This window comes from Phyllosticta capitalensis, assembly GCF_038381095.1.
Source record: "Phyllosticta capitalensis strain CBS 128856 chromosome Unknown BKA78scaffold_4, whole genome shotgun sequence".
Lineage (NCBI taxonomy): Eukaryota > Fungi > Ascomycota > Dothideomycetes > Botryosphaeriales > Phyllostictaceae > Phyllosticta > Phyllosticta capitalensis.
Window position 1 is genome coordinate 407350 of NW_027117442.1, and position 20940 is coordinate 428289.

Consider the following 20940-nt stretch of genomic DNA (forward strand, 5'->3'; position numbering starts at 1 on the left):
TGTTCGCAAACCAAGTCCGCGAAGAGGACCTGACCATGTGTCAAGCGGCATGCAGCACAACACAGGGATGAAGCAATGATGCTCTTTTGCATGCTCTTCAAACGTGCAGAAGTGATCCAAAAGTAAGGGCGGCAAACTTTGCCAATGAATATTGTCCTTGGAGGGCTCTTGGTAGGTCGGTGGCTTTGAAATTTGAGACTGCAAGGAGCTGCAGTAGACTGGAAAAGAGCTGGGAGAACAAGTGTGTGGGCATCAGCTTGGAGGTTCAAGGTTTCTCTAGTTTTCAAAGACATTAAGGCATCGAGGAGGCGCAGAGGCACCGAGGACTGACTGGTGATGACCTTCGAAGAGTGAAGAGTGAGGGTTGTCAGACGACGGCTCTTGGTCGTCGCGTTCAGCGTGGTCCATCATCTGCTGCTCGAAGGGCTGATACGAAGTGAGAGGCTGGTGAGGGTTACCGAAGAGTGAAGAGGGGCGGTCCATCTACTCCAGACCAAGAAGGTGGTCGTGCGCAGTGAGGAAATGGGGTGAAGAGAGAGTCTCCGTCCAACATGCAGACGTATGGAGGTATCGTGGGCATGGGACCATGTCTTGACGCGCCCAAAATGCAGACGTATTGGGAGGTATCGTAGGCACGGAATTGGAGCCAACGCCATGTCTTGATCCGTCCAACGTGCGGATGTATGGGGAGGTATCGGATGCATAGGATTGGATTTGGCCCACCTAGTGCGCCGTCATGTCGTGGGCGTCCGCGGCCACGGAGTCCATCTCCGCCTGGGCAGAGAGAGGATCCATGTTGGCAAGCAGCTGAGGCGATTGTCAGTCAGCCGCTCAAGCAAAGAGAAGGAGGTTTGCTCGCTTGGCTTTCATGTCTTCGTGAGTTCTGTGGGAGTTGCTGATGCTCTGTTGATGAGAATGGAGAATCTGTTGCAGCATGCCGGTAACGCGTTTTTAGGGGGAGAGGCGCTTCTGCGTGTCCTCTGTCTCGCTTGCTGGTGCGGTGGCGCCGTGGCTCTTTGGTGAAGATAAACTGTCAGCGGGTACAGGCCACGTACAAATGGGGAGAAGGATGACCTGAGAAGCGGCTGAATCTGGTTCGGGTGCTGGGCTACAGTTGATTTGGGATGTCGATGATGCGGCTTAAGCTGATGTTGTCGGCGTCGTTTGTGTCAAATGTGGCCAGCAAAGTAATGCATACATTTTACGTTCAACACTGTCCCGCTCCTTTCGAATCTTGCCAATGTGTATAAATTGCCTGCAGGTAGTCTAGCTTCCATTAACTTGCTTGCAGTGTACATCATGTTTTCTCAGTGTTTCTAGCACAAACTCGCAACAGCGAAGTGTGCAAAACCTACACACGACGGCCGAAACACTCCCACTTGATTTTTCCATCAACAACCAGCACACCGAGAAATCAGATCAGGCGCTTGGAAAGTCGAGTGCTGTTGCAAATCTCATTTCTCATTTTCTCTATTTATGAGCGGGTGACTCTCGATTGTTTTTGATGTGCGCGGGTACGCAGTTTGGTCATTCCAAGTAAATGGCAAGATCCGTTACTGAGGAAAATCAGGCATCCTTCCTCTCTGGGGTGATGTCACTGCACCGGGAGTTGAACTTTTCCATCACGCCAGAGACGGATGAGTGCTGGCCCACCACGACCATGTGCTCCGCCAAGTGCTCGAACAACGGTTCATCAGAGTCCGAGTAAAACGCTGTACTGGTACCCGTGTGGCCAATTCGGCCAGTACGACCATTACGCTCCATGTACCGCCTCATCGGAGACCTGTCTTCCTCGTCTGAAGCCACAGGCAGGTATGCGTGGATGACGTATTTGACACCTCTGATGCTAATGCCTTCGGCATAGGAATCCGTCGTGATAACAACCCGAGCTTGCTCTGTCTCGATGCGGTCGAGGACAAGCTCTCGGTGCTCTTGCGAGCGGTCAGCGTAGGCGACGGGCAGGGGGAATGGGTAGGCGTCAGGAGTGGTAGTTTCATTGAGACCGCGTACATCAACAACAACGCGTCCCTTGCGCACCAGTTTTCGGTCCGGGCCAGACCCAGATGGCACCACTCTCCAGACAACAAAGGCCGGGAAGCCGAAAGGAGTAGGGACCTTGACCCAGGGCATGCGTCCCTGGTCATGTATTTTGTCGTGATTGTCATCAAAGCTATTTCCCGTGCGCGCCACCAGCTGTGCCGTACCCAAGAGGGCGCTGTGAATCTCCGCCACTTGGTGGCGCGTGTTTGCGAAGATGATGACCTTTCCAGCGATGCTTTCAATTATACTCCGAATATACGCGTAGTCGGGTCCACAGCCGTTATCGTATTTGAAATTCATGCGTACTCGTTTGTGTTGACTCGGAGTGCATCCTTCCGGGCGGCCGATAATCTTGAGCGAAGCAGATGAGAGGTTGAAACTTCTGGCCCTGGCCTCAAGCTCCTCAGTCAGAAAGCTTGCGATGGATCCGAGCTTGGTGTTTTCTCCTACTACAGCTATGGAATCTATTAGAAGGCGAATTCAATGGAAGATTGTTTCGTTTTACTCACACTTCTTCTTCAGTTCTCCGAGCTGTGCAGAGAACGAATTGCTCAAAAGCCTGTGCGCTTCGTCCATGATCAGCACCTCAGGCTGCATGCTGAATTTTGTGCAAATTTCGATGAGTCGTCCTGGTGTAGCGACAAGGATGTCGCGGCCGTCGTGGAGGTCTTTGAGCTGGGGGCCCACCTCGTTTCCACCAATTGCAATCCCAACGCGAACTTTACTTTTCGGCGTCAGGACGTAAATTGTGTGGAAGGTCTGGATCGCGTTTTCGCAATTTGGACAGAGGATTACGACTAATGGCTTCCTCTTGGGTGGGATGCCCTCTTCTTCGAACCGTCGAGCGACATGGGTAACGGCACTGACACATATGCCAATTGTCTTTCCTGCAGAGAACTCGGCGGCGAGGTAAAAGCTGCAAGCACCTGCAACATACCTATCTTGAGTCAGCGTTGTATTTATCAAAGTGATGTTGACATCGGAGACGGACCTCATCAAAGCCCTTTGAACTTTGGTCGGGTTTACGATTCCCATTTCTTTAAGGTTGTTTTTTAGGGATTCCGGGGCACGAAATCTGCCCCACGCGTCCTTGTCCTCGTCGGCTTGGTCGCCAGGTGCTGGCGGCACAATGGGATTGGCCGGTGGTGCTGGCAGCCCAAAGGGACTGGCCGGTGGTGCTGGCGGCACAAAGGGACTGGCCGGTGGTGCTGGCGGCGCGAAGTACGATTCGGTAGGATCCGATGGGCTCGGAAAGGGCGGGTGGCCCGGATGAGAGGGGATAGCGTCCGGAGCTCCAGCGTTGTATGGGCGAACTGGATAGCCAGGCTGGTTTGAGTTGGGCGGGTGGCCCATGCGAAAGGGAAAACCGGCTAGGCCGTGGAGCCTGTAGAGAGGGACTAGATGCGGGTGCTTGAACTTTTTTAGTGGGGTGCAGTAGTATTAGACATGGAGTGAAGACTTACCATATTTGTTTGGATCTGAATATCCCGGGATCGAAACTCCAAGAGAATCTCTGTCACGGCGCGCTCTCGATCCGGCGTTGGTGGGTGCTGGGAGAGTAGAGGTCGCAAGGCTCGGTCGAGGTTTTGCAGCTCTTGCTGGAGCCACAAATGTTGTGCTTGTGACGGGTTTCTAGCGGACAAAATCGCATCCCAAGCTTTTTCTCGGACCCGAGCTCGCTCAGTCAAAGTCAACGGCAATGTCTCCAGCCGAATGACTTCCATGAAGAAGTCGCCGTGGGCCGCTTCAATCACGTTCATGATGGGTGTCCTGGGCTCACAGTCAGAGAAAAGCTTTCTTGGTGTTGTGATTACCAGGAGCGGCAAGCGATCGACATACCGTTGGCTGTCGCCAGAGCGACTATGCGTAAACTCGGGATGTGGGGAGAATTCGATGGCTTGTGGAGGATTTGGTTGTTGTGGGAGAGTTTTGAGGTGGGTGGGTGGGTGGTTTTAGAGAAGTGGGCAGGCGCGCGGGCAAGCAGGTGCGCGGGCAGGCGCGGAGGGCAGGTGCGAGGTAGGGCAGGCGATCAATTTGGCTGCCTTAGGGAAGTTAATCCTCAGGCATGAGGATTTTTTATCCGGCGTTCTACTTCAGAAGACTGCCTCTATCAGGCAGGTATGACGAAGCCTGCAGCCGCCAGTGGAAGAGGTCTTGCTTCCGAGCTGCACCATCTTTGACCTTCAACCTCAACGTCAGCCTCGACCTCAGCACAAGAAGTACATTTCCTTTGACGCCTGTCTTTGACTTCTTTGATATTCAGACATCTACACATGACAGGCCCTAGCTGAAGGCGCCCTGTAGAGGCGCCGCCGGAAAACGCACCACCAAGAGGCACGCGCGAGGAAAAACACAAACCCCGTCCCCGAATCAGCATCCTGAAAAACAGTCAGTCATTTCTCGGACATTTTTGGTCAAGGACTTTCTGACAAGGACCCGGCCACCAAATACCTCCAATCGACGGCTACATCCGAACAGGTTGTTGAGGCGTCTTTGTTCTCTGACATCGCGGCCAGCAACAATGCTCAAAACATATCATCACAGGGAGTCATCGGCTGCGCAGTTGAAGAGGAACCGCCCTAGATATCTTAACCGGAGCCTGTTGACATGACATCTTCGTCCTGGGATATCCCAAGGAGCAGCCCCGCTCATATCGAATCCCCGTCAGGAGCCACCACTGAAGCAATTGAAGCTCGACGGCCGTGTGTGTCCCCTTCGAGAGGCGTACAAAGCGGAGCACAACTGCCACCCGGGATTTGACCAGGTCATTGCTCAGGTAGCGTACCAAGACCTCGTGCCCATGCAGTATGATCCTTTCTCGTCTTGCAAAAGAACTCGACCAGAACTCCGACCATACTCAACCTGCGGCGTCAAGCCGACTCAGCTCGAAACCCATCCAATCAAAGGAGTATTCACGAGGTGCCGGCGCCATAAAGTGAGGGATTGGTCACAATGACGAGCACGAAGTTGGCCGTGATTATTTGGGTCCGTCAAAAAGAACCAAGACGAAAGAGAGGAGCTTTGAATCCATTTTCACTTCTCCTTGTCTTTCATATCCTGATTTCGGGTGTTATTTGATGTCAGTCAACTTGGCCATGTCTGGAAGGTGGTTTCAACAGGCTTCGCTTTGAGGCTCGCATGTTTGATGTCGTATTTTTCATCGCTCGGCGAACATCATCTTTTCGTCGTTCAGTTCTCACGGCCACAGACAAGCTTCCCAAGGGCAGATTATGACGGGCAGCGACGGGCAGCGACAGGCAGCGGAGTCGTGGATTTCCTTCGGGCATGTTGGTGTGGACTTGGATTCCTTGGCCACAGCGATTCGAGCGTCAAGCAACACGACTAAACGCGAAGCTTGACTACATCGAACCTCGTTGGTGGCACGCCTTCAAGTCTTGCAGAAGATAAGAGCATTTCAATAGCCCAGGAAAGTTCTTGCAAGATGCCGAATTCAGGAGCAGAAAATTTGGCTGGCGACCTTAAGTGGTAGCACTCAATTCGGCTTCGGGATACAGAACCGAGTAACGAAACTACCAAAAAGCAACATCGCCCCTTCCAGAAACAACCCCATCATCATCATGTCCCATTCGGAAACATCTGCCCCAAGCCTTCTGAAACAGTTATCGTCAAGTCCAAGTTGGACTGGGAAGTCAAAGTCAGCGCAAGCCACAGCAGACAAGAATACAAGCTTACCATGTACTCAATGACATATTCAGTAAAGTCCGGAAAGCATCAGAGCCAGCGCTAGATGTAGGGAATGAGAACGAGACGCATGAACCTGGCGGTCCAGGCCTCAGACTCGTGCTCCGAAAGGTAGCCGGCGCGGAGGCACTGCAAGATGCCGCCTGATTGGATCAGAAAAGATGTTCCATTTGAAAAGGCCTGGATGTCTTGCCGTTGTGCATGTATCCGAAGCCGTTCGTAGTGTCTCCAACTCTGATGAGCTCGATAGCAGCCAAGACCCAGACAGGATGTTTTTCCTCGGAGCGGATGGTCATGGTCTGGCAGTGGGAGAGAAGATCATCGAAAAGGACGTCTTTGGCATCGTCAGAGCTTTTCAGCGTCAGCCTCAAAGATGGGTTTGGGGACGTACATTTGTTGTTGGTGTTTGGATCCATGGTTGAGTTTACGGTGGAATTGGGTAAGGTTCAAGGGTTTTCGGATCGATTGGATTGAGATGTTCAAGTATCAAATGCGAGAGGGAGGGCTGATGCTTTTATACGACAGGATAGCCCGTGCGGCCATGCTGAACAAATGCACCCAAGTCAACTGAAGTGAGTTTTCTTCCCTTTTGAGCATGTAGTGGGGCACATCCGCTCATATTAACACTATGCGAGCATTCAGAACAGCAGCGTACTATTTTGCTGAGTCATGTCATCAGAAAGCCCTCTCTGTCCTCCATCTGGAGGTGATTTCCGCGTTGAGATACTTTGCTTCGAGACGCCCCCAAGCTCTATCTACGTGAATTATACCAGGTTTGATGAAATAGACAGAGAAATAGCGCTTTCCATTGCTTCAGCCCCTGGGGTTTTTTGGTGGCGTTATTGAGTGGAGATGAGGGCATTTGCATCAACACGGAGAAGCACCTTGACGACAGGAGATGGGAGTACAAGATCATCCATTCCTCTTCGCTGACCATGCGGACGTCCATCTCTTCAAGGCGACCCCAGACGTCTTCTAGTCGAGCGAGTAAGAGCGTCAGAGAGAATACCTGAGCACGCACCGCGCTCGAGGCCAGGTTCAGCTCCGTCAGCAATTTCCAAGGCCATGGCGGCCTAGAGCAACATGTCACGACGCAACTTGGGCGAGACTCACAATGTCTCGACAATGCGGAGAAGCCCCAAAACGTCTATAATTTCTGAAGGTCAGCTCGATTTGATGAGAGCATGGCGGCGCAAACTTACAGTGGTGGGGCGGACATGATGGTAGATCAAGCAGCTTGGAAGGATACTGAGCTGTTGTTCAGTCATTTGGTTGGGGAAACGGGCTGGCTGTGGTATGAGGCGTTACGGTTGATGTTTTTCGGGTGAAGGCGACGACTCCAGGAGATTTTGGTAGTGCGACTGCAGCTGCCGCCACAGCAGTACAACTTGCTGGGAAGTGACGTGAAGCGAAGCTGCCAGAGTCATTCTTGTCAATTCGTTCCTCAGGCCAAAACTTCCAGAAGGGCGTCCAAGCGCTCAAAGCATTTCGCCGCAACGAAGTGAAGGTGACGGGCAGCCGTCCATGTTGTCGTCCGGATTGAGCGGGTGGTCATGATGTGGAGTTGCTATGCCCAGGAGCTGGAGCTAAGGCGCATCGTCCCGTGCAATTCCTTCCATATGGCCATCCATCGAAAGAGTTGGAAAATTGGTTTTCCTGACTTTATGTTTATATTTCTAAACTTTCAATTCCTTAGCAAGGATCTGGTGGGCTAGCGCAGTTGGGTAACCTTAGTGGCTGACCGTTGGTGGTGTTATGGTGTTTCCAACGCCTACCATCTGAGATCGCCGTAACCACGAGTTCGAGTCCCGCCAGATTCTTTTTGCCTTTTTGCTTTTTGTTTCTCTTTTTCTTTGCATAAGTTGCCAGCACTGCGGCGGATGGGACCATGGCCGAAGGCTACCAGCCTTGAATCTTCCGCAACTGTCCTACCAAGACTTCCCATCCTCGTTGACAATCAGCTCATTGCTTTGGTGATACCATGCCAATCCTGCTGTCCTAGCTTGCTTGCTTCAACGACAAAGCATACATCATTAAAGAGGGCGAAGATGTCCCGGAAAGGATGTCAGCGAAACAAAGTGCACTTTCAAGCAGCAAGAGGTTGCGGTGGGTAAAAGGAGAGCAGGCCAATACAAGTCCCGCCACAATTAACAAAGCGGCCGACTTGGGACAAAGCCATTGTCAAGTCTTGCAAGCAATGTCTTGGACCGTTGCAGGCTACCTAGTTACAGAGGTGGAATCTTCTGTTGTTTACAACAAGGATGTATGAAGACTCGATGGCGGCCGAGGGTAACTCTACTAACTGGTTAGTAACTTTTGGTGGAGCGGCTCTTGTAATAGCACCATTTTTCTACCATGTACCCTTGATTGTGCTTCGTATCTTTCCCGCGATGGGGTAATCGGCCGTCTCCGAAGGCTGCAACGCGATGCACCGGTCGCGAGCTGGAAAGTCGTGGTATTATATTGCGCGATCGCTTTGCAGTCGAACTCAGTGTCTGTTTCCTTGGTTCTTGGCTACCAATCCACTGTCGTCGTCCGAATCATGATGCCTTCGGGCTGTAAGCAACATGAGGTCTAAACAGTGTCAGAAAGAACAACCATATCACGGGCTGGAAGGACTCACATCCAAGTTGCTCAAATCTGTTCGACGGTAGACCGGCGCCAGCCTACGTCAAGAAACTGACGAAAGACAGAAAGAAGAGAATGAGCTCCTCTTTTTCGCTCACGTTCAATTTTTCGTGCTCGTGGTCCATTCGATCAAAGACACCGACAGGGAAAGTCAGAGAGGTTTCTCACGTCACATTCGAATCGCGCCTGAGAGACAGCAGTAGCGGTCGACTATTCCACGAGGCACGCACCCGATTAACAAACCGTTTGTAGAATCATCGCGAAACGTGGTCTTTGTCCAAGCGAGTGCTCCCGGAGTGCTCGCCATCCAGGCGAGTGCAGCGGCATCTTCGAACGCAAGGGATTCGCGCCGTGACGATGACAAGCTGTAGCTGCTGGAAGAGCTTTTGAGATGGCGAAAGATCCCTTCTTTGGTGTATTCATGCCCACAGACGTCAGTGAAGGCCCATATGGCTTATCTTCGCGCCATTCCGTTTCGACCTGCTGCTTCTCTTCTGCCACCGGTTTGCTGCTCTGGTTTTCGAACTGCGGTACTCCGGTAGTAGTCGCGACGCCGTAGGAAAACAGCGGGGGTACGTTTTGAGCGTGCTCCCATTTCCTGGTCCTCCCACGCTTGTGCCTTTCCGCATCACCGTCTGAGTGTCAAGTCTCTCGCTTGCTTGCAAGCAGGTGCCGCTTTGTAGAAAGAATCTCGTGATCACCCCGATCGTGAAATGGTTGTGGAAGAGGAGCAGCGCATGCAGCGTCGATGGCGTCGGATTTGGGCATTGTGAGGCGCGTCAGATTCTGGCGCGATTCCAGCGAGTGCGGTCGTTCAATTGAGGCTTCGAGCGGGGCGTCGAAGGTGCGAGATGCTGTGAGCTAGGTTGGTGTCAGTGTAAGTCAAAGGCGCTGAATTCGAGAAAGCTGGTTCAATGGCGGACGTGTAGTGATTGAATGCTCCAACTCACAACGGTCTCAATCTCAAATTTCGATGATGAGGATGATGTCTCGATTCACGCTTTTGGTATTCGCGGACGTGGCCGCGGGGTGAGATGGTGTTGGTGCACGCGAGCTCCAGGGCTCCTAAGGCGAATACGCGACTGCCCCATGAGAGCATGTGCCTTCCCAGTCTGTCGTCGCTAAGACACGCATAGATTTCGATGGGATTTTCTTCGCACTTCCACGCTCCAACAGACCTCCATCAGGCCCAACAGCAAATCTCGGGTTCTTTTGCACGGTTGTCTAATTTTCGAGCAAGTCATTCGCCATCATGTACAGACACACGCTGCCACTCGGAGGAACTCATACTGCCGGAGTAAGCCTCGAAAGAACGGAATCTGAATGGAAGGAGTTCATGTGGCACTGATTTTCGGACCATCGCCGATCCACAGAGAGGACCAATGCTTGGTGGTGGGCACATGGATATGGGGTAGAAAAGAACGACGCGCCGGGCCAGACGCTCTGGGTATGTGTTCCTTGCACAATACTTGCAGCAACTCCACCTTTCAGCGCAAGTAGCAAATCCACCTTCACGGTCATCAACCACCTGGGAGGATTTAGCAGACCCAACTGCCACTGGGGAGGGATTTTTAGCAGCCACAACTGCGTTCAAACCAAACGCGAACCTATGCGAAGCTTTCTTGTCAGCCCCTGAGAAGGATTCCGAGGAAGAATGTGGAAAAATGTGGGCAAGTTTGTGCAACGGTCACATAATGCGGTAGTGGATAGCTCCAAATGGCGTCGCTCGATGACATCTATGTCTATCGGTGGAGGTCAAGGAGCATTCATGCGTCAACGCCTTTCACCAGCCTTGGCCTAGAGAGCCAAACAAAAGCGTCATCAATTGGGCGCGAAAATTTTGCCAAGTATTGGTGATTCTCGGTCCTGGCTGAAAGTCGCCGACGATCTCGATCATGCTATCGTTGTCTGTTGCCAGCCAGGTAGCATTCGTCTGCTCCGTTTTGTGTCCTAGCTTACCGACCGAGTCGCGCTGATGCTCTTCTCTGAAGCCATCGAGCATACTGCCCGCAGGAGGGCGAAAGTGGAGGCGGTTGCGGCTAGGTAAAGACGTGCCCGGGGCGATGCGCGAGAGCGCCTCAACCGTGCGGTCGGTGATTGTCAGCGAAGCTCAAGCTGTAGTAGATGATGGATGCGCCCACTTCCAGCCTTGACAGTTGGTCATGTCGTTTGGCGAGCTTAGAGGCAGTGATGCGTGCGTTCGAGGAGGTATCGTGGTGCTGAGACGAAGTTGTTGCGCTGCACTCAAAGACTCCCTGGGCACGCGCAGGGGGACATCAACACATTTATCGTCGCGCTGCTGCCACTGCCAGCGGTCAGGCGCCAGCGCATACAAGCCCCTCTCTGTTGTAGAAACTCTTCGTGCAAAACCAGAATTTCCCAAGCATGTACGGTCGGGTCAAGGGGCTTTTGTACTTTTCGCACCCGCGCCCGCGCCAACTTGTCGTGCTCAACAATCAGCGGGGACATGCCAGCCTTGGACACATCAAAATGGAGGAAACTTACCGCAATCCAAAGCTTTTCAAGCCCCCAAATGCTTGCTGCACGTACTTCAAGGCACTCAAATCACTCAACGCCAGCAAACGAAAGTCGGCTGCGATTGGTAGTAAGAAAAAAGTTGAATTCACCCCAAGCTTCTTCTAAAGTACAAGTACACATAGCTCGCACATCGACATCGGAATCGTCAAGTACAGGAGACAGGCCGTCCAAAGACCAAGTGCTGGGATATTCGCTTTGACATGATCATCAGACAGTTTTCATTAGCAAGCAATTCCCCTCAATGCCGGCTAGAAAGAGAAAAAGGTGGAGGGTAGGACTTGTAGGAAATGTGACCGCGCAGGACTAGACTTTTGTTTTCTCATACATGATCAGGAAGACGGAGAAATGCGTGGAAAGATGTCAAGAATGTACGGGATAATGAGGCTCCGGGGCCAGGTCTAAAAAGTTCGACGTGAAGGCAGACCGCTTCGCTGAAAATCATGCAGGATCAAAGGTCGTGGAATTCGTCAATCCTAGTTCTTCGCAGGGATGTTAATTGGGAGTCTCGAAACGATGGGCAGCCTGATGCCCAGGACCGAGAGAACCTCGAGGTAAGCCTGCGGGTATGGAACCAGCCTGTTCGCGATGTGGAGACCATCGCTCAGCAGAGCAACGAGTTGGCCGCCGGGGAGAAGACCCTGAACGGAGCCGGTGCGCGGGTCGAGGAATCCTCCGTTCACGCTCACCAGCGTGTTGGCGTAGAAGACGTAGTTGTACACATTTCCGTACACAGTTCCCGTGGCAATGACGGAGAACGAGGCGCCAGGCGCCGTGCCAACGCCATTACCCGCCCTGGAGGTCGCTGCAGCCGTTGCAGTAGGATTCAAGATGCTTCCTACAGCTCCCGTGACACCACTACCAGCGGAGGCAACCAAGGAAGGGTTGAGGGCGCTGGAGATGCCATTTCCGATGCTGTTGATTCCAGAGACAACCCCGGTCGGGTTCAATGCTGACGATACGCCGCCGAGAATGCCAGTTGGCGCCAACGCGCTAGAAAGGCCGTTTCCCAAGGACGACACGATACCAGTTGGCGCTAAAGCGCTAGACAGGCCGTTTCCCAAGGACGAGACGCGGGTTGCCAGCGAAGAAGCTCCGCCCAAAAGCGAGGATGCTCCGTTACCCAAAGAGGTGAGGCCCGAGGGGTTCAACGCGCTGGTCAGGGGGTTTGCGGCCGAGCTGACAAAGTTGCCAAGACTGGAAATGCCCGAGGGGTTCAAGGCGCTGCTCAGGGGGTTTACGGCCGAGCTGACCAAGTTACCAAGACTGGAAATGCCCGAGGGGTTCAACGCGCTGCTCAAGGGGTTTGCGGCCGAGCTGACCAAGTTGCCGAGACTGGAAATGCCCGAGGGGTTCAACGCGCTGCTCAAGGGGTTTGCCGCCGAGCTGACAAAGTTGCCGAGACTGGAAATGCCCGAGGGGTTCAAGGCGCTGCTCAGGGGGTTTGCCGCCGAGCTGACCAAATTACCAAGACTGGAAATGCCCGAGGGGTTCAACGCGCTGCTCAAGGGATTTGCCGCCGAGCTGACAAAGTTGCCGAGACTGGAAAGGCCCGAGGGGTTCAAGGCGCTGCTCAGGGGGTTTGCCGCCGAGCTGACCAAGTTGCCGAGGCTCGAGGGGTTCAGAGCGCTGCTCAGGGGGTTTGCCGCCGAGCTGACCAAGTTGCCGAGGCTCGAGGGGTTCAGAGCGCTGCTCAGGGGGTTTGCCGCCGAGCTGACAAAGTTGCCGAGGCTCGAGGGGTTCAGAGCGCTACTCAGGGGGTTTGCGGCCGAGCTGACAAAGTTGCCAAGGCTGGAGGGGTTCAAAGCGCTGCTCAGGGGGTTCACAGCTGAGCTGACAATGTTGCCCAAAGAAGAGGGGTTGACAATTGACGATACAGGGAGCCCAGAAACCAGGGAAGAGGCTCCGCCAAGGATCGACGACGCTCCGTTACCCAGAGAGCTGAGGCCCGAGGGGTTGATGCTGGACAGGGGTTGAGCGGCTGAGCTTATCAAATTTCCCAAGGAGGAGACGCCCGAGGGGTTGACGTAGACGCTGGAGAAGCCGGAGGGCAGGTTTGATGGCTGGAGAAGACTGGTCAAAGGATTTGAGCTCGGGTTCAAGATGCTGCCAATGGGCGCAAGATTCGATGCCACAATTGATGAGAAAATTGCTGGGGCGGAGCTCGCGACAGGCAGAAGGTTCGAGAGTGCAGGGGTGAGCGCTGACCCTACGTTTCCTAATTGGGACGACACGACCGGGAGAATTGAGCTTGGGACAGCCTGTAGCGCGCTGGACAAGGCTCCAGGATTTGTAAGTGCCTGGGAGAGAGCCGACTCGAGACCTGATGGAAGGTTGCTCAAGGCCGTTTCCAGCGGGAGAAGAGCACTGGATGCGAAGGAACTGATTCCTGCGAGGTTTGAGGGACCAAGAGTTACAGATGGCAGTGTAGACGCGGCGAACGAGCTGATTGCGCCAATATCTGATGACAAAGCGGGCAAAAGGCTGGAAAGGGCTCCAGATGGAACTCCAGAAACAATTATGGAGCTGAGTGCCGCGACATCAGAGCTCAGAGGCGCTCCGATGCTCGAAAGCACGCCAGATGGTATGGCCGACGCAGCAAATGAGCTAATTGCGCCAAGATCCGATGACAAAGCGGGCAAGAGGCTGGAGAGCGCGCCAGATGGGATTCCAGAAGCAACAATAGAACTGAGAGCCGCGATGTCAGAGCTCAAAGGCGCTCCGATGCTCGAAAGTACACCAGTTGGGATCGCCGACGCAGCAAACGAGCTAAAGGCGCCAAGATCCGATGACAAAGCGGGTAAGAGGCTAGAGAGCGCTCCAGATGGGACTCCAGAAGCAATTATGGAGCTGAGCGCCGCGATGTCAGAGCTCAAAGGTGCTCCGATGCTCGAAAGTACACCAGTTGGGATTGCCGTCGCAGCAAATGAGCTTATAGCCCCAAGATCCGACGACAACGCGGGCAAGAGAGATGCAGAAACGAGGCTCTCAAGCCCGCTGGGGATGCCTGATGCAATAGAACCGATCTGGCTAAGCTCACTGAGCACTCCAGGGACCACGGACGAGGGAAGGGTGTCCAAAATAGAGCTGATGACTTGTGGAGGCTGAGTAAGAGCACTTTCGATTGCCGGAGGAAGATCGCTAATCAAGCTCTCAATAGGTGCAATGGCGGTTGGGACAGCGGAAACAAGGCTCTCAATCCCGCTGGGGATGCCTGATGCAATAGAACCGATCTGGCTAAGCTCACTGAGCACTCCAGGGACCACGGACGAGGGAAGGGTGTCCAAAATAGAGCTGATGACTTGTGGAGGCTGAGTAAGAGCACTCTCAATTGCTGGAGGAAGGTCGCTGATCAAGCTTTGGATAGGAGCCAAGATGCTAGATGGGAGAGCTGTGGGAAGAGCGCTTTGGAGTTGAGAAATTTGGCTGAGATCATCCAATATAGACGATACCTGTTGCGTTGGCAGTGACCCGAGGATAGAAGACAAGACCGGGGCCGGCTGGGTGAGAGCAGACTCGACAGCATCAGGTAAGCCACTAATAAGACTCTCCAGTGCGCTTGTCGGAAGAGGTAGTCCAGATGAGAGAGCGGGCAGCCCAGTCGTAGGAAGGATGGTGGGAAGTGAGAGGTCCTCGAGGGCCGAACTCAACAGCCCAGTTGGTATGTTCGAAATAAACGAGCTCAGTGCCGCAGGATCTGTGGGAATAATGCTCGGGACCAAGGTGCTTGGAAGCTCATCAATAAGAGAGCTCAAAAGACCTCCATTTGTCAGCGGGTTTGTTGGCAGAATTGTCGGCAGGGACAGGTCCTCGAGTGCAGAGCTGAGCACACCAGTGGGTATGTTTGAAATAAACGAGCTCAGTGCCGCAGGATCGGTGGGGATAATGCTCGGGACCAAAGTGCTCGGCAGCTCATCAATAAGAGAGCTCAAAAGACCTCCATTTGTCAGCGGGTTTGTTGGCAGAATTGTCGGCAGGGACAGGTCCTCGAGTGCAGAACTGAGCACTCCAGTGGGGAGATTTGAGATGAACGAGTTCAGTGCCACTGGATCAGTAGGAATGATGCTCGGGAGGACACTGGTTGGGAGCTCGTCGATCAAAGAGCTCAGGAAACCTCCATCAGTCAGAGGGTTGGTAGGGAGAGCCGTCAAGGGATTCGAAGGCAGGATCGTCAGGGGATTCGTAGGAAGCAAAGACCCTAAATCGCTCAATTCGCTCAGAACCGAGGGCACCAAGGACGACGGGAGAGATCCGACGAGACTGGATACCAAGGCGGGGTCGGTATGGACTGCAGACGCGATGTTTGACGGCAACTGCGAGAGTATAGACTGTATGGCGCTGGTCGGAAGTGGTAGACCAGAAGTAGGGAGAAGCGTGCCCAAATCGCTTAATTCGCTGAGAACCGATGGGATAATTGACGACGGGAGGGATCCAACGAGACTGGAGACCAGCGCAGGGTCGCTTTGGACTGCAGACGCGATATTTGACGGCAACTGCGAGAGTATAGACTGTATGGCGCTAGTCGGAAGTGGTAGACCAGAAGTAGGGACCAGGGACTGGATCTCCGAAAGCGCCGACGGCAAGATACTTTGTAACCCAGAGAGTGCGGGCAATCCTGTTGTTCCAGGGGCACAGGCCGAGCAGATAGTCGTTGGGATCAGACTAACAGACCCCAAGGACAGACCTGAAGGTAAAACGGAAGGCAGCGCACTGGTACCAGGAACAGCAAGGCTTGAGGGTAAAAAAGACGACAACGGGTTCGACTGGGTCAGCATCGAATTGATCGGTGCAATGACTGAGCTCAGTCCAGACAAAGCGGCCGTCGGGTTCGTGAGTGCCTGGCTTGCGATTGAGTCCAATACCGAAGGATTAACCACTTGTGACGCAAGGGATTCGATCGGTGCTATAGCACTGGGGAGCTGGGACAAGATTTGGAGCTGGAAGTAATTGTCAGTCGTGGCTTCTAGTGGATGCGAGATGGAAGTCATACGTTCGTTGAGGCCTGGGATAGAAGAGAATTAAGCGGACCCGCGGCACTTGACAAGGCTAAAGCAGAACTTATCGCTGCCGTAGGGAGGGAGGAGGCCCCCGGGAGGATGTTGCTGACCAGGGAGGAAGCTCCGGGGAGGACGTTAAGTGAAGAAGCACCGGGGAGCACGTTGCTGGCCAGAGAGGAAGCTCCCGGTACCAATGAGCTTAGCGGAAGTCCAGAGACGGCGTTGGAGGCGAGGGATGAGACGGCCCCAGTTGGAAGAGATACGACGTTTGATGCGAGAGACGACAAGCCGGGGACCACCGATGCCGTAGGCAAGGCCGACGTAACAGCGAGAGGGTTGCTGACCAAGTTTGTGGCGACAGGAAGGGCCGTGGAGAGAAGCGCAGGGTTCGATACGAGCGCACTGGAGATTGCGGAGTTGAGAACTCGAATAGCTGACTGAATAGGCGTCGCTAGAGGTTGAAGGTCATTCAATATGGGCAAGACGCTCGGGCAGGCGACGGCGAAGGCATTCAGGCTACCTTGTCCATTCAAGCCAAGAAGTTGGCGCTTGACGAGCTCGCCATCCCGGGCTTTGAAGTCCCTGAAGTTGGCGTTCTCCTCGTTGTTGGTCGGGGCAGTCGTGGCCTGCTGAAGGAGCGTGGCCAGAATGGCCAAGAGCACCTTCTTGGGGAGGCGCATGATTGCGGGCGAAGCGACGCGAAACTGGAGGTGAATTCAACGCAGACGACGAAGACGACTGTTGAGCGAGTGACTGTGAAGGAGAGACTGAAACAGAGAAAAAAAAGACTGGCAACAAAAAGCCGAGGAAAAAGAGTGAGAGAAGAGCTGCAGAAGCCAAGTCGCTCTGCTTCGGTTCTGCCCTGCTCCAGTAACGATCACTCGTCGCGCTCTCTTATAATCCCCCAAGACCTTGGGGGAAAAGCAGCCGCACGTAAGCCCGAATGGACTGGAAGTGGTTGCCCGGGAGTCTCTGTGCCAATTCGGAGGCATGCCGACCGGAGCTAGAATGATATACGCGGGTCTTCAATCGCTAGTCACATGGTTGCGACCGCTGCCAAGTTAACGAGGAACGAACCAAGCTGACAACATATGCACAGCTCCATTGTGTGTTGAAGGCTTGCGCAGCCGGCAGAGCAAGGGACGGCTGCCACGACTTACCAATTGCCTCAAAACTGGCCAAATCGGCCGACGACGCGATAGGAAGAGTTGCGTGAGTGAAAGAGTCGAGTTCGATCAACCAAGTCGTATGTGCGGCGGCGGTTGTACTGTGGAGATCGACGGTGCTTAGTGGGAATGCTCCAGACATTGACATTGATCGACAATGGCGATTTGTGAAGAATGCGATGCTGAAGATGGAGAGTCTGGCCCCGCAGCCAGATCTGTCGACGATCTCAGCTTCTTTCTGGTGAATTCGGTCAGCGACGAACCGGTGTGAGTTTGGGAAAAACGTGGGAGGCATCTCACATTTCGTTCGAGATGGAGGCGAGACCATCATCGGCCGTAATTTGCAACTCCTTTAGTTCCGACAAATGGGTCTTCCCGCGGCGATTTCTTCGAGCGATCGGCCAAACATCTCAAGCTGTCCAACGCTGGCATAGCCTCCATTTTTTTATGTACTCGGTTGTGCCCAGGCGACACTCTCCGGCAAGTGAAAAGCAGGCGAGGCCCCGACCGCCGCGCTGCGAAAGGTGCCGGTGATGTTTGGCATGTTGTGTGGCAAAAGCGACCTGGAGCTCGTGGAGCAGACGACAGGACTCCAATCACTCGTCACGAAGCGCAAGACGCGACGCGCTCAGCCGACATCACGTCCGGCATCTTTCCCGGCATCGTGGACGTCGATACAAGAGAAGCAGCCAAGCATGCATGGATTGGGCTGAAGGCTCGGCATCGGGGGACGAGGCGGAGCTCGCCGTGGCGGCTTGTAGGGCTAGCGGTCCGCACTGGCGAGTTGTAGAGTCGATGGAGGTGAGCTCGGGCGGTGGCCAGCGCCTGAGGAAACACAGCCAAGGAGCAGATGATTGGGCTGAAGACTCGGCGTCTGGGCAACGTCGGAGATTGTCGCGGTCTGCAGGGTCGTCCTCTGGTGATTCTTGGAGGTCTTGGAGGTCTTGGTGCGGCCGAAGGCGAGTGAAGCTGGTGAAAGGTGCGTGAAGCGATGCAGAAGCGGTGATGGTTCGAGACGGTTTGGAGCGAGGTGAGGCGCGGAAAGTTTGCGACTCGGTGGAGATGGGGTCAGTTGGCCATGCGAAAGTCGATTGAGCGATCAATTGGCGACTGGGCGTGGTTCGCGAAAGTTGGATGCGGTTCAGTTGTCGCATCACAGCATTGCTGCTCTGGCCGACGGGCGACGCGCCGACGCGCGCCGACGCGACTGCCGATCCCCGGACGCGACGGCCCGCCGCCGACCTCCGCGGCTCCGCCCCGCCCCCGAAAAGTGATCCGCTCCTCGCTCCGCTTCATTTTTGCAGGCCAAAACAAAAGTTTGTTCAACCAACCCACGTCGTAGCTGCTCACATTTTGGCCATCTGAATTGGCTTCTGGTCAGGTAGTCAAAGGTAGAATTGACTGTGTTCAAGTGAATAGAAAGCAATTTTTGTTGAACCGAGTCTTTTCACCATGTTTCTTTTTGCAATTACTCAATCAATTTGTTCATGAAATGTATCACAATGCTAGAAGGTGGCGTGCCATTTTTCAGAGTGAAGGTGCGAAAAAACCATTGCGACCGAATCGGCAGCTACCTCGGCCCCTTGCGGGCGCCAGGCGGGGGGTACGCACATAATTCAGCCGTCGAACAGATGATCCAATTGGTTCGTCGAAATGTGGGTATCTGCGTCGCGGATCTGGCGGTCGAAAATGTGGTGTTGACCTGCAGCTTTGCAATGGAGCCAAAATAACAATCTATATTTTGCAATCCCAAATCTATCTTCCACAAATCGGCGCTTTGGCTGAGTGGTTATAGCGATAGACTAGAAATCTATTCTCTTCGGAGGCGCAGGTTCGAATCCTGCAGGCGTCGCTCATTCTTTTTGTTTATTTTTTTTTGAAAAAATAAAATTCCACCCATGGGTGGTCCCAGATGATGTTGTGGGGCTTTGAAGTCATCGGGCCAGGGGCTTGCCGTCAGGGGATGGTCAGAACACGCCCGCGGTGGTGATAATAGATAGTGGCACACCCAGCGTGAGCTGACCAATGCGAAATCTGCCTTTTGCGAGACAGAGGAAGGGACTGAGCTCAAAAAGAGCGTCGCATTGGCAATGGAGGCAGTCGGGTCTGGCCCGTCTTCGTGTTCGATTACGACGAGCCCAGGGAGATGGAAGGTAGGAAGGTATTGAACACTACGTGCAGCGAACAAGTGACGGCGCAGTATCTCGCTCTCTCAAGTATCAGGAGGGAAAAAGCGTTTGATTTTTGAACAGCCCGATTTCAACCTTCGGTCTTGAAAATCAACCAACAAATTGCAATATCCATTAATCGCAAGATGGTCACACGTCAAGTAGCTCCTATGTGCAGGGGATCCCGACTATGCCTTGCTGACCCTGTTGGTCACATCGACAAACGACTCCCACTGCTTGAACGCCTCTCCGCTCTCAATGGCCCAGCGCGCTCTTCTTACACCCTCCTTCCACCTCATCCCACCAGGACCCCTCTCGGTGATAACCTTGCCGTCATCACCAGAGCCCATGTTGCTCTCGTCAGCCTCGCAAATGCCGCTTGCAACAAACAAGGCCGCCGTGTTGATCAGCACAAAGTGCAGAATCGGGTCATCCTTGGGGAGCTCGTTCTTGAGCAGGCGCATCAAGATGGCAGCGTTCTCGTGGGCTTCCTTGCCCGGGCTGACCGTCGTCAACGGGTGCCGCGGCAGGCCAAAGTCCTCGGGCGTCACCTCGAAATGCTCAATTTCAACCAGCGTCCGCGGCGGCGCATCGTCGTCCGACGTGGTGTACTCCTCATCTTCCTCGTCCTTGGGCCCGCGGAATTCAGGGTTGGGCCGCTCCTTGAGCATCCAGCACTGACTGGGCCCTGCGCACGACAGCTCGTCCAGATCCTCATTGCCACAGATTATGAGGGCCTTCTTCGCGCCCGCCATTTTCAAGACGTCTGCAAAAACAGGACCGACATCCCGACGCGCGACGCCAATGACGCGGGCTTCAATGAGCGACTCCACGGGATTGGTGAGGGGTCCCAGCAAATTGAAAATTGTGCGCCAGCCAAGCTCTTTGCGGATTGGTGCGACATATTTCATCGCGGGATGGAATGTAGGCGCAAAGAGGAACGCATAGTTGGTCTCATTGTAAATGGCAGCCAAGGTGTCCGGATTGACGCCGCTCAGCACGGGAGCACGCGGCTTGGTATTGTCAAGGAGGTCGGCCGAGCCAGATTTGGAGGTAGACGAGCGATTTCCATGCTTGCTCAGGCGCAGCAGCGATGAGGCCAGGATCGAAGAGGTCGTGGATACGTTGTAGGTGTTGTGTGAGTCACCCCCCGTGCCTACAATGTCGCACTGCAACGGAACGTCAGCGCCATTGTCCTGGTTCGCGCCCGTCGTTCAATGGGCATACCATACCAGTCCACCGCGGTATGCACCCTCCTTGAGAGAATTGTCTCGCAAAACTTCGCGCAATGCCTTCTTGTCCACTGGTGCCGCAGCGTCGCGCATGGCGCCCGCGCAACGAAAGAGCACTTCGGCCTTGCGATCATGTTCCTTGAAATGAAGCGCAGTCAACAGCGCACCAGTCTGGACAGGAGAAAGGCTGTTGGTAAAAATGTGCGAAATAGCCAGGGCAATTTCGCTGGCGGCCACCGGCGGGGCATTTGGGTCTGGCAAGTCCGGCCAGAGGCGCTTGAGGAGCGGAGTAATTGAAATCTTCTTTTCTTCAGCCATTGATGCCGAGACGAGTGTTTTCGACGGGCTATTCGAGGCGGAGCGACGTTGAGACGGGCCCTTTGATTTTTGGAGCCTTTGTTTGGGCTGGAATGACTGCAACGTCAAGGTCGAGCTAGCGCGGGGCAGAAACGAAGCTCCGCTGCAGGGACCC

At 54.1% G+C, this 20940-nt stretch overlaps 3 protein-coding genes and 1 non-coding gene across 4 annotated transcripts; 2 read left to right on the plus strand and 2 right to left on the minus strand.

The window, feature by feature from the left end:
- Positions 1 to 1566: 1566 nt before the first annotated feature.
- Positions 1567 to 3800, minus strand: BKA78DRAFT_351663 (P-loop containing nucleoside triphosphate hydrolase protein; the record flags this gene model as incomplete). The annotated part of the gene is made up of 4 exons (XM_066891219.1): positions 1567 to 2495; positions 2550 to 2977; positions 3032 to 3450; positions 3504 to 3800. The coding sequence occupies 4 exons, from the start codon at positions 3798 to 3800 to the stop codon at positions 1567 to 1569; spliced, it is 2073 nt and encodes a 690-aa protein (XP_066745071.1).
- Positions 3801 to 10972: 7172 nt separating this feature from the next.
- BKA78DRAFT_310727 (uncharacterized protein) lies at positions 10973 to 12209 on the plus strand. The gene has a single exon (XM_066888150.1). It carries the CDS (start codon positions 11349 to 11351, stop codon positions 11859 to 11861), a length of 513 nt encoding a protein of 170 aa, XP_066745072.1. The 5' UTR covers positions 10973 to 11348; the 3' UTR covers positions 11862 to 12209.
- A 6630-nt stretch (positions 12210 to 18839) lies between these two features.
- BKA78DRAFT_t74 lies at positions 18840 to 18920 on the plus strand. Its single transcript has one exon. It is a non-coding gene; the product is annotated as a tRNA-Ser (tRNA).
- A 367-nt stretch (positions 18921 to 19287) lies between these two features.
- BKA78DRAFT_310729 (glycosyl transferase) lies at positions 19288 to 20869 on the minus strand. The gene is made up of 2 exons (XM_066888151.1): positions 20469 to 20869; positions 19288 to 20405 (listed from the first exon to the last, which is right to left on the minus strand). The coding sequence occupies exons 1-2, from the start codon at positions 20784 to 20786 to the stop codon at positions 19425 to 19427; spliced, it is 1299 nt and encodes a 432-aa protein (XP_066745073.1). The 5' UTR covers positions 20787 to 20869; the 3' UTR covers positions 19288 to 19424.
- Between the last annotated feature and the right edge of the window lie 71 nt (positions 20870 to 20940).

Excerpts from the sequence above, each read along its gene's own strand:
- BKA78DRAFT_310727 (XM_066888150.1), top strand. The coding sequence starts at position 11,349 with ATGCAGGATCAAAGGTCGTGGAATTCGTCAATCCTAGTTCTTCGCAGG.
- BKA78DRAFT_310729 (XM_066888151.1), bottom strand. The coding sequence starts at position 20,786 with ATGGCTGAAGAAAAGAAGATTTCAATTACTCCGCTCCTCAAGCGCCTC. Across the intron at positions 20,406-20,468 it reads GTGCATACCGCGGTGGACTG|TGCGACATTGTAGGCACGGG; the intron begins GTATGGTATGCC and ends GTTCCGTTGCAG.